Source organism: Euleptes europaea, chromosome 3 (genome assembly GCF_029931775.1).
Source record: "Euleptes europaea isolate rEulEur1 chromosome 3, rEulEur1.hap1, whole genome shotgun sequence".
NCBI lineage: Eukaryota > Metazoa > Chordata > Lepidosauria > Squamata > Sphaerodactylidae > Euleptes > Euleptes europaea.
The window spans coordinates 85,791,789-85,804,680 of NC_079314.1; the positions used below are offsets into that span (position 1 = coordinate 85,791,789).

The window sequence follows — 12,892 nt, forward strand, 5'->3', positions numbered from 1 at the left end:
CAGCCACCCATGTATAAGAAGTATGGAGAAGGAGGAGTTTGGAGAAGCCTGGAGATAGAGGCAGAAAAGAGCAAAGGAGTATTATTGCTGATGCAGAATGGGCAATAGTGTAGGGCTGTGAGGCGAAATAAGGGTGAAATAAAGTGCTGAGGCTAAGCCCTTTAGCAAGACCATAAAAACACCATTAATACTTTGGGGTCACACACAACAGTTATATCTTTACTTGATGTTCTCTTTTCTCCATAATCAAGTTACATTCTACCTGCTTCTAGGGTGTCTGGTTCATCTGGTCTCTGAGCAATCTGTAAATAGTAGAGCAGTGATCCGTACAGGTGCGTTCTCACTCGCTGGAAGCCACCACCTGCTCAGATGGGACAAGAGTACTCTAGTGAGACACAAGTCACAGATTCACATCTTTCTTCTGCCACCCCCGTATCTTCCCAGGTTTATCTCCAGAACACCAGCTTTTGTAATACAAAAACAAACCTGGTTATACTTAATCTGGAGCAGGCATCACAGAACTCTGTCTATGTTATAAAAAGCTATTTAAACTGAGCAAAGGTATTCTGAATAAGGTTCAGCCAACGTTTCCTATTTTGGAAGTGCAGATCACGTACACTCAGCTTCTTTCAGGATTATACTTTGCTTACTATATACTGTCATAATGAACATTATTAAGGAAGTGTGTCCTTGTATTGGTTTCTGTAGCATCTTTGCCCCCAAAAGGGTAAAATTTATTAATTACCTGTTTTCAATATAAAATTCAGAATTTTTTTCAAGATGATATGGAGAGAAGAATCTCCAATGGAAGTGAATCCCACAGCCATGCCTTCGGAACCAAGCGGTGACGTGAAAGAGCCATCCAGCATCAGGACAAACTGAGAGTGTCCGGGTATAGGATCAGCCAGAAGTTGCTTTTGCTCCGCTCGCACAGATTGGCTTAGGTGGGCAGTCAGAGTGAACACAGCTCCTGCCACAATAGGCATTAATTCCTGAGCTGCGTCATCATCCAGGATCTTACAGGAAAAGAAGAGTCACTGTTTTAGGACATGCCAGTCACACATGCCCAGCCAATTTTTATAACTCTCTAATGCAATCTCCTATAAGTGCCCTATGCACTTTAACATCTACATGAAACCGCTGGGTCATCTGGAAATTTGGACTGGGTTGTCACCATTATGCAGATGACACTTGGTTCCATCTTGTGCTCCCTGCTGATCCTGGGAAAGCTGTGAAAACCCTGAACCGGTGCCTGGAGGCAGTTTTGGAGTGGATGTCAGCTAACAAACTGAAGCTTATTCTCAAGACAACCAAAGTGCTACTGGTGGATGGAAGGTCTGACCCAGGATTTAAGGTGTCACCCGTTCTGGAGGTGGCTGCACTCCCTTTGAACAGGATAAGCAGGTGACAGCTGTGGCCAAGAGGGCCTTTTACCAGCTTCAAATGGTTAGTCAGCTGCAGCCTTTCCTGGGCAGAAAAGATCTGGCCACTGTGGTGCATGCCCTGGTTACCGCTAGATTAGATTACTGCAATGTGCTGTACATGGGGCTGCCCTTGAAAAGTGTTCAGAAACTTCAACTGGAACAGAATGCTGTAGCCAGGATGTTGACTGGAGTGGATCACATCATTCCAGTCTTGGTCCATCTATACTGGCTGTCAATTTGTTTTTGAGCCCAATTCAAGGTGCTGGTGTTGATCTTCAGAGGCTTATAGGTTTGGGACCAACATATCTGAAGGACTGCCTACACCCTTATGAACCCACCTGACCACTACAGTCATCTTTGGAGGCCCTGCTTCAGGCCCCTCCCATTTTCTGAGGCAGGCAGCATCCCAGGATGCTTGGTTGTGACATCAAAATGCTTGAGCTCTCCCCACTAGGGAGATTTGTCTGTCCCCTCCTGTTGCCATCTTCCACCAGTGGGGAAAGACTTTTTTTGTTTCATTTGGCATTCCTTGAGTGATCCCTCCTTCCTAACCAAGGTTTTAATTGTTGTTTTTATGTCTTTTTATGTATTTTAGCTCTGTTTTTAATTGTTTCAGTGGTGGTTTTTTTGTGGAAGGTTGGTTTTAAAATATGATTTTATTATGTATGTTTTAATTTGTTAGCTGCTGTGGTAGCAAGAGCAGGAAGGTGGGATATACATTTTGTAAATAAAATAAAGTTAAGTGGAAGTTAGATACTAAATAATGTGAATAAAGTAATCAGCTTTCAAAGCATGAGATTGGTGAGGCACAGTTGCGGTGAATTCTTTTTTGATGCCTGCTATTCTACACTTTGATGGATCCTGAAAGTACAGTGATGGCAAACGTCACTGCTCAGTGGAAAAGTAAATGGATGCTGAGTTACAATGTACATAAGTGGCAAAGCAGCATCAAAACTACTAGATTTTTGTAAGCGTTTTGTCCTGTTAAATAGCAACTTAATTGCAGCCCAATAAATATTTCCTAATTTGATTGTTAAAAAAATGAAAAGTAGTTATTAAGAACAACCCCACACACAGTGTAAAACACCAGCATATTTCAAGGGGCTTACTTTGTCATGCACATCTTGTAAGAGGTCACGGATAATGAGCTGCCTTTCCTCAGGCTGAATGAGGTCCTGAGGGCAGGCAGTCAATATGATCTCCACCAGCTGCCTCCAGGATTCCAGAGCATGCCGCTTCGCATAGAGACACTGAAGAAGCTTATTACGTTCCACAACATATTGCAGAATGGTGTTGATTTCCTGGTCATACAATAAAAGGAACATTCATTAGTTCACAGCATTGGCTGTATTTTTAAACGCAGCTAACCAAACACATATCAAACACAGCTAAACAAAGCATATATCAAAAAATAGCTACTGAATCTCCCTGATAACTGTTTAGAAGGAAAGCTGCCATCCTCAGAGGCATGTGTGTTATTTTTCCATAGATGTTCCCTTTAAACTTCTTGTGCTAGCTACCAAATAATTGTTGTAGGTTTTATAAAATCAAAAGAGAGAAAATTTCTAAAAGAAAGTGTGCCTTTGCACACACCTCCAAATTGCAATTTCAAAATTTTCAAAGTCACTCTTCCCGAGAAGAGACCTTATCAAAAAGCCAGGATTGCATAGTACAAAGACTGTTTCATCCAAGGTATTCAGAAAATTAAGCCTTGAGACTCATTAGGTGGTCTTAAGCAAGCCAGTAACTCCCAGCATAACATATGTATGCGGTTTTAATTGAATTTTATATTTTAAACTGTATTTTAATTGTTTAAATGTTTTAATGTTCTTATGCAGCCGCCTTGTGGACCCTGACAGGGTGGAAAGGTGGCACTAAAATATTATAAATAAATAATAAATATTTCAAAGATAGTTCCATAGGGTAGGCGTGTTGGTCTGTGGTAGAACAGCTATTCGAGCTCAGTAGCGCCTTAGAGACCAACAAGATTTTGGGGGTATGAGCTTTCCAGAGTCAAAGCTCCCTTTGTCATATATTTCAAAGAGTTATTGAATGACAGATGAAACACTGTCAAAATCTAACTGTGTGCATGTACAAATTGAAAAGAGATACATTAATGAACAATCACAAAGAACTTATCAGGAATGTTACAAGGAAAAAATAGTCAGTTCAACCTTGCATCTGTTTTCAAGACCAAGTCTTATTATGTGGACTTACCTCCATGAGCAAAGGTCTCTGTCCAAGAGCTGCCATTCCTTGCAAGGCATTAACTTCAGCAATCAAAACTTTGTGGACATGCTAGAATTGAAGACAGGAAACTAAAAACACCTGTCATGCTTTTTGGTATCTGTAAATTTTCTTAGTCACTTGTGGGCATAACATTTTTTTCTTAACTCTCACTTTTCTGGATCCTTTGCAATTTCATGTTACCCATTCACTTTCCTAATCACTTTCATAATTTCATTTGCATCTCAGTTCACCCCAAAAGCTTCTATTAAATAAAGCTGTAGAAATCTAACACTACACAGTTTAACATTAGTTCTCCCCCCCTTTCAGATACTGACATTGAAGGAACAATGGTGTTTACCTATATATACAGAACCTAGCACAAGAGGTATAAGCCTGAAGTGGACCTTATCTCACCAACAACATAAATAATTCCAAAGCAGTTGAACTCGTGACTGAAAGTACAGATTTAAGGAGCTAGTGATGCATATATAGTGGTTAGTACTGCATCCTTAGAACTACCAAGTAAACATGAAGGAAACACCAAAATCACACATAAGCCCTTTTAAACCTTACTGACTTCAGTGTGAGAGTCCATGCTTAACTTCCATTAAAAGAAATAGATCTTAACTTCAGCCAGATCGTTATTAAAACTATATATCTACATATGGCAGGGTTTCTAACCTTGACGTTGCAGATGACTGGCCCATGTGCACTCTTGTTCTCACAGTTGGCAATGACCTGCTCAATTTGAGCCCGGTCAAAAAAATCCAGTTGCAAAGGTTCTGGGATCTCCTGACTAAAGTCAATTGAGTCCAGGATGCTCAAGATCTTCCTGCGTACTGAGAAGGAGAGACAAAGTACATTCAGAAACACCAAGAAGTCAGAGAGATCAGAATTCAGCTGAACTCTGAAACTGAACAGGCTTTATGAGTAAGAGCTTACTATTTAAAATTATTCTGAACTTTGTTCACAGTAAAGTTAATCATCTTTTGTAACACATTGTCACTCCTTAATTAGGCATTTAAGACTCTAATTTTCTTCATTTGTGATCAACACATTCAAATCTGGAAGGTTCAGTGTAGACATGGGTGTCTATTCATAGACAGGTCTTGAATTTCTATGGCCCCAGTTCAGCAAGATATTACATGCAGACAATAGCAGGGGCACATTGATATGAGCACTTTTTCTCTAGGCTATCCATAACAAACAGATAAAAATTAGTAGGATTGTATAAAAAGCAGCCTAGAAGACTAGCATGGATACACTAGAGGAAAAATAGTTCAGTAGTTTTGAAATGAGTATGCTGATTTCTGTATTGTGTCCAGTGACCATGAACAAGAGACAAATAATAGCTTTCTGGGGCACAGAGACATAAATCTAGAGTTAGCTTAGTTATGTTGATCAACTATGATGGTGGAATTTTGTCACCATTTTACAAAATTAGCCTCCAACTTCTGAAGTTTCTCATTTCATGATTGGTATAAACAGTAGAAAACGCAGTGCATGGACCTCACTCCATGTTGCAATGGCTCTTCTTAAGAACATAAGAAAGGCCCTGCTGGATCAGACCAAGGCCCATCAAGTCCAGCAGTCTGTTCACACAGTGGCCAACCAGGTGCCTCTAGGAAGCCACAAGACAAGTGCAGCAGCACCATCCTGCCTGTGTTCCACCGCACCCAAAATAATAGGCATGCTCCTCTGATACTAGAGAGAATAGGTATGCAGCATGACTAATATCCATTCTAACAAACAGCCATGAATACCCCTCTCCTCCATGAATACGTCCACTCCCCTCTTAAAGCCCTCCAAGCTGGCAGCCATCACCACATCCTGGGGCAGGGAGTTCCACAATTTAACTATGCGTTGTGTGAAAAAATACTTCCTTTTATCTTTTTCTTGTGGGAAATCTTCCCAATCATGATTAGAATCTGAGTAAATCAGCCTCTCAGCCTTACCTTTAGAAGCAGTGTCAAAGTGAAGAAACCCACTGAGAGATCGACTTTCATCTTCCGTCCCTCCTTCACCTTCAGCTGAGAAGATTGATCAAAATAAATATGTAAGAGCGCAACACACACAAAAAAGCTTTTTACAAATTTGAGCAATTTAGGACAAATGCTGCTGTCTAGACAAATGCAGCCTAAAAATACAGGAAAAATTATTCAGGTTGCAATAATTAACTCCATACTGTATAATCAGGCAGTGTTAGATGCCGTGAAGAGTCAGAATGTACTGTAAATACTCAGTGATGGGTGGTTTTTAATATAGCTTTTAATTTTAGCATTAAATAGCTGTGTTTATTTTTAGTTATTGGGACAGATGTCTCAATGTTACATCAGTCCATTGATCAACTTTCATTTAAATATCAAAACATTAAAAATGGGATTCATGTTTGCAATAGTCCTCTGAGCTTGCAATCCTGATAAGTTAACACAATACAACATGCCATATGATGATGAGACTCTTGCATGCCAAACCGGTATCACGCCCTGCCCTGCATAGTCAGAACGTAGTTAACCTCACTGATCCCTTCCCAATGACACTGTGAAGCAGCAGTCATGCTTGTTCCCTATCCAAAGGCCACATTTATCATCAGTATCTACCAGGGCATGCTCCAACTTGAAATTAGTCTGGAGTGATTTTCTATGTGCCCAGCAGACAACAGAAGATGTATCTGGAAAATTCAAATTAATAGACAAATCAGAAGTAAGCCACCTCTAGTTTTACCCTGGAGAGGTTATCAGGACAACCTTGCTCACTGACTTGCAAGAGATGAGTGAACCCTACATTCAGAATACTGATCCCAAGCTACAAACAGAAGCTCAACTCCAGTATCCACACTGGCCAGAATAGTTGGGACACAATGGGCAAACAGAGGATAAAGCATATTTCTCTCTATTCTCCAGTAGCCCACATCCCACCCCATTAATATGGCAATGTTAAGCTCAATACAGTATCAGAAAGACTATCAAATATAAGGTAAGAGTCAAAACCAATGGATATGAAAGTGACAAGAGATTCAAATAAGCAACTCAGTCTTAGATTCTCATCTCTGCCCAGTCCCAAAACACATTTACCTAAGTAATGTTTTACTGGCACGTCATCCAAGAGGAGATGCAGGAGTCTGTGTGTGTGGGAACGCTGGCGGTTCAGGGATGTTACACGCAATTCTATAGATGCAGTCTTCATTAACCATGACATCTGATTCAAGGCTGGAATCTCATGCTCTAAACAGAAAAAGCAGGGCAAGAATGGCACAGTTCAACAAAATAACAGACAAAATACTCTTTGGTCTGACTCATGTTAACACTTGTGGCACAGTTATTGCTTGGAAAAAGTAAGTATATGGGTGCTGTTCAACACAACATCTGTTTATGAAAATATCATAAAAGGAACAATTTGATGTCTCCCCGCTACATCAAGACTTTCAGAATTCTATTTAAAACTAATAAGAAGCAGTATGAGGTAGAGACAGAGAAAGTAATGGTCCTGAAGCTCTGGAACCTGAAAAACCACATGGATTTGAATCCTGAGCCAGTAATGTCCTATATGAACGTAAGCAATTATGGACACCCCACACAAGCCCTTGATATGAATGTACAATTAATTTTTTCTTGGCGCACACCCCTACTCCATACATCAAAGTCCAGTATGGCACATATTGTAGAACACCATTCCAAAACAAATTCCAAGTCATATCATTTATTGAGATCCAATAACACTACATATTTTGCAAGTTTTCAGTTTTCCAGAGCACTTTTTAAGGCTAGATGTGTAGGTGGATGAGCCTTCATACTTATCAAAAAGCATCTCCTGACATACTGTCAAGCACCAGCTTTGCTCTTCAGACAGCCTTCTCCTTATGGAATGGACCTACCATGAGGACAGTTCATGAACTGGATATTGCCATACGGACAGCCCTTAGGGCTGTCCGTACGGCAATATCCAGTTCATGAACTGTCCTCACGGTAGGTCCATTCCTATGGAATGACCTACCAGAATGGGTGTGGCGGTTGGGGCGCCTTCACTTCCTACATTTAGGAAAGTATGTAATGAAGTTTTATTCCAGAGACCACTGGTGAACTGGCAGGGGCTTGACATCAAGACACTCAGAATTCTGCCAAAAAGCATCTTCCCTTCTCCCTGTGTGAGTGTAAAGTGCCATCAAGTCGCAGAAAACATTTGGCAATGCCCTAGGGTTTTCAAGGCAAATGATTAAGCATAGGTGGTTTGCCGATGCCTTCCATGTAGTCTGCCTTGGTGGCCTCCCATCCAAAAACCGACCCTACTCAGCTTCCAAGATCAGGCTGTACTATATCATTCCACATCCCAACTCCAGCCAGCATGAGAGCCAGCGGGGAGTCATGGTTAAGACAGGTGGACTCTAATCTGGAGAACTGGATTTGATTCCCCACTCCTCCATGAAGGTGACCCTGGGCTAGTCACAGTTCTCTTAGAGCTCTCTCATCCCCACCTACCTCACGGGGTGTCTGTTGTGGGGAGGGGAAGGTGACTGTAAGCCGGTTTGATTCTTCCTTGAGTGGTAGAGAAACTCAGCATATAAAAACCAACTCTTCTTTTTCTCCCTTCCCCCTAAGCCCCCAAAGTGATGTTTATTGCTGTTCAAACAAATGAGACCCAAACTTTTGAAAAGTTGGATGTTAGAGACTGTATTTGTAGTCTTACCTTTGACAGAAAATGGTAAATGTTGTAACTGAGAGAATAAGAAATCCTGGCTGGTCCTTAAATATCTCATGGTTGGTCCTGAAGTGTCTGAGCAGGCGCACAGTTGATAAATCACCTGTTTATCCCAAGATAATTCAGATATCAGTTTACCTTTACAGGCCTACAAGGAATACTAGGTAAGAGGGAAATACTAGTCAGTGTAATATGTTATTAAGTTCTGTATTTGAGCTTTGCTCAAAACTGAGTAACTATTCAAACTCTTCTGAAAAAAATGGCTGAAGTGATCTACAAAAGTAAATGCTTTATTAATTGAAAGCTTGTTGCCTTGATATTGAGGAACTTAGAAGAGGATGTATTTTGCATACCTGGTAACACAGCTCTGCCAGATGAGGAGATTCTTGAACTGCTGTAGGACCAGACCTGGTTTTAGTACCCTTTTCCAGTATGTTTAATATTGCATGAAGACAAGTTCGAGGGCAACCTAAAACACCTTTAAATGCAAGGTTTACACTTGGATAAATAGGCAGTAAATATAAGTCTTAAAGTATTTCCTTCAGGATACTAAAGCTTAAAACAGTTTCCCAATACCACATTTATTTGTTGTTATTTTCATGACTGCTTGTCATACCATATTTATCTTCTGCATCACAGGGAGTGAGATCTGACTCAAGAAAGCTCACGCTGGAATAAACGTTGTTCGTTTTTCCTTAAGGTGCCACCAGTCTTCTGTTTTATTATACCATATTTATGTCACTCCTTTTCACCCAGCAGGACTCACAGCAGAGTGAACATCTATTTTCCCTGCTAATTACTGTTTCATTCTTTTCAAGTGGTGCCCACCCCCCCACACATCTCCACTACCCCATTTAGCCATGTACCTGCATCCTGCAAGTTTGTAGTGCTGACAGGCTTCTTGAGCTCATAACCCAGAAGGTACAGCGCAAGATTGGGCGGGCTGCACTCCAGAGAAGTGATCAGAAGGTTCAAGATGTTGATCCTGGTTTCATGGTAGATCTGGGCTCGTTTTCTTTCAGGTTCAAGTTCTTAGAATCAAAAATATACACCCATTTTAGAATATCTGAAGTGGACATTTCATAAACCATTCAAAGGTTGTTAAATGTGCTTGTAAGTGGCCATGTGCCTGGTCATCTGTAATGAGTAAAAATCATATCCTGGCAACCTGATAGAAAAACTTTTGTAAAACTGGAAGAAGCTGCATTTTTTATTTCATTAACAAGCCTTTAGCAATCAACATATGCAAATAGGAATCCTGCAGTGTTTTAAAGGCTAACAAAATTTTATTCCAGCATTAAATCACGATATCCTCACTATGCAGGAATTTTATGTAGGGAGATGAAAAAACAAACTGCATGGTCAAGGGGTTATGAAATGTATGAAGTAATGGGTAAAATTATATTTAAGTATTTCATTACAGCATTTGGTGTCCCCATGACCCCACAGATTGCTTTCTTTTTTCTAGATGCCATGTATAAAATGACTGCCTAGTGAGGAGCCATGCTTTGAACTGGGCTCTACTGCAAAAAAAGCTCTTGATTAACATAAAATGCTGTTAGCCTCTTAAAGTGCCACAAGACTCCTATTTTTGCTGCAACAGGGTAACACATCTAACCCCCCCCCCCCCCGGAATTATAACCAAGTTTATATGTGAGCGAGCCAGCTATTAAAAATTTTGTGAACTTATTTTCAAGGCTGATTTACAAATTAGCTTTACTTCTTATTTGCTCATTAAGTTCTGTTTATAATTTGGCTCAAAACAAGTGGCACTGGACGCCGATTCCAGTTTCAGGCTACTTTCCTAATCTATGCAAAATAAACGCAATAGCTTTATGTTCTGCACAGTTAAAGCCCTCATGACCCTCCCTGACTTTTTTTTAGTGGTTCAGCAGCTTTTTAAATAGAAATAAATACTGACTAGTTTCATACCTTCCACAAGATTAATGATTTCTTCTGCTGTTTCACTGTCCAAACACTCCACAAACCCAGTCATCAATTTCTGGCTAATACTCTGGATTTATAAATCAAGGAACATGATTGAAAAAACAGCAATGTATTAAAAGATCACAGATAGATTTAAAGCAAAACAGACTTGCCATCCCAAAACGGCATCCCAAAACGAACATTATAAAGCATTTGTACATAAAGGAAAGGGATCCCCCCCCCCCAGTTAAACCAGCCTGGCTTTAATGCCAGTTGCATCGTTTCAGCATCAACACATGAAACAACACAGGAGGTGCATAGCGCCAAAAGAGGCTACAGGCGCGGTTGTCTCACACCCTGTGGACACTAAGCCTTTCCCATGCTGAATGACAGACACAGTGGCAGAAGGGGAAGTCAGGTTTGAGGGAATAGCCTGGCTGGGGGGAAAAAAAAAAAAAAAGGTTAAAGCCCAAGCTTTCCTTTTGTTTGGCAAAACGAATTTCACCTAACATGTAAGGTGGCATTTTTGTACTAAAGATGGATCTAGGCCAAGCTACCACAATAAAACCTTTTCTGATAGAAAACAGTTCAGCAAGCAAAAATGGCTTGTGTGACTGCACCTGTCAAAAAGCAATGTATTAAAAAATTCTTATTGGCCTGTAATAGTGCCGTTAAAGCCTACCAGCATTAGTCAGCTTACAAAAACTAAGCATAGAAGAGAGAACAAAGGTGAGGACGTCCTGAACTTCATCTAATCTGACCTCCTCAAACTGACGCAGGGTCTGATGTACCTAAAACTTTGTGACAAAGACTCTTTAAGACCCAGCCTGCCTCTCATACCATTGGCTATGGCACTGACAAGCAGTAGGTATCACAGAATGTATTTCATAGTTCTTCACTGCTTTTAACACACTGGAGTTATTCTGTTTGCCAGTGGGGTTACAGCGTTGCTCTAGGACATGAGGAAATCAGGTCTAAATTCTCACTCCGTTATGAAGTACTGTGAGTGATTTTGGGCTAGTCTCTCTCTGCCTAATTTACACCTCAAAGGGTTGTTGCAAGGATGAAATGGAAGCGGTAAGAACAATGCCCGCTGCACTGACAGACAGAGCCTGCTCTTCAAGTTATCAAAATAATTCAGAATACTCATCCCCAATTATGTTTCACATCACTTGTCATTCTATGGAGTGCACATTCTATCAATCCTCCAAGTCTTTCAGTAGAATGCTGACCAGGACTGGAGGCAAAGTTGATCTGTGATTTTGGAAATGAAATCTCCACCCAATTTGTCAGTAATCAGTTAGTCCTTTAAACATCTTTCCAACCAATTATGCCCTAATTTTAGAGCACAACATATACATGTGCAACCATCACTGTTTTACCTTACAGGTGGCAAACTTTAAAGAGTGCCAAGCACTTGTAGGACAATATGTAACTATTTCTCTGGCCTCTCCATTTGAGGGGCTGGTGTATGTGTCAGGGAAGTGGTATGGGCAGTAATCCTAAGAATTCCTAAAAATTATATTGGCTACCATCGAGAGGATGGTGGCACTGCATTGAGTGAGGGCTTTTCCCACCAAAAAATGTATTAGTGCCCACTTGTGCCACCCCAACCCACCACAATATCCATACACTTTATAAACAAATCCAAGTATTGTCGAAGGCTTTCACGGTCAGAGTTCATTGGTTCTTGTAGGTTATCTGGGCTGTGTAACCGTGGTCTTGGTATTTTCTTTCCTGACGTTTCGCCAGCAGCTGTGGCAGGCATCTTCAGAGGAGTAACACTGAAGGAGAGACACAGCTGCTGGCGAAACGTCAGGGGAAAAAAATACCAAGACCACGGTCACACAGCCCGGATAACCTACAAGAACCAAATCCAAGCATTTTCGCCATAAAGATTCCCCATTTAGTATTAGTTAACACCATTCTTTTCTTCCCATTCATTAAAAAATTAAGAGACTGCAAAAGTTACCTGGTCTTGTGTGAAGTCTCCAATTAGTTTGACCTGAATGTTAGCATTGTAAGAAATGCAACATAGGATCTTGGAACTTTCAAAAGCCAGCTCAGGATTGGTATTGCCATGATAAAGGTACCTTCAAAAATTGGAAGAATATAAGCAACTGTTTGAATGGAAATTCCAGGGAAAAAAGGAAATTATGCCTCAAAATTAGACTTATAAGACTACATAACTATATGCAGATCAAAAATGCAAACAGGATTTGAAATCTAAGGGGTCATAAATATTTACATATCTTAGCAGCACAGTGTACCCTAAGTATGGCACTGGCCCACCCCCAAACCTACAATCCCCCGGCTCATCAATCCTTCCTTTAGTCCCAGTTAACAAATACTTCTTACGGGCTCATGCTCACTGGACTTGTTTTCCTATTAAGCATAGTTGCTTGCTTCACAAACAAACAGGCAAATGCTCAGAAGAGATCCGTGAAGACAGAACAAACCAATATGGGGCCCAGGTCCATATAGAAGTATTATTGTGTTCATACAAAGCCAGCTGAGTAACATAAGAATCTGTACAATCACCAAGTCTTGCTGTGGCACCCCTCAAAAGGGGCACAATGGGCTCAGCATTATCCTGGTCACCTCTATAGCCATACCTG

General features: G+C 40.7%; 1 protein-coding gene across 1 annotated transcript in view; it reads right to left on the reverse strand.

Moving 5' to 3' along the window:
• The window catches only part of NUP205 (nucleoporin 205), a 50,310-nt gene that overhangs the window by 11,824 nt on the left and 25,594 nt on the right, over positions 1 to 12,892 (reverse strand). The window contains exons 19-30 of the mRNA XM_056847418.1: positions 12,247 to 12,367; positions 10,281 to 10,362; positions 9,215 to 9,379; positions 8,702 to 8,826; positions 8,337 to 8,451; positions 6,728 to 6,877; positions 5,609 to 5,683; positions 4,335 to 4,492; positions 3,642 to 3,722; positions 2,534 to 2,725; positions 746 to 1,016; positions 263 to 361 (exon numbers count right to left, since the gene is read on the reverse strand). Coding sequence (XP_056703396.1) covers positions 263 to 361; positions 746 to 1,016; positions 2,534 to 2,725; positions 3,642 to 3,722; positions 4,335 to 4,492; positions 5,609 to 5,683; positions 6,728 to 6,877; positions 8,337 to 8,451; positions 8,702 to 8,826; positions 9,215 to 9,379; positions 10,281 to 10,362; positions 12,247 to 12,367 — 1,634 coding nt within the window. The remainder of the gene's footprint in view (positions 1 to 262; positions 362 to 745; positions 1,017 to 2,533; positions 2,726 to 3,641; positions 3,723 to 4,334; positions 4,493 to 5,608; positions 5,684 to 6,727; positions 6,878 to 8,336; positions 8,452 to 8,701; positions 8,827 to 9,214; positions 9,380 to 10,280; positions 10,363 to 12,246; positions 12,368 to 12,892) is intronic.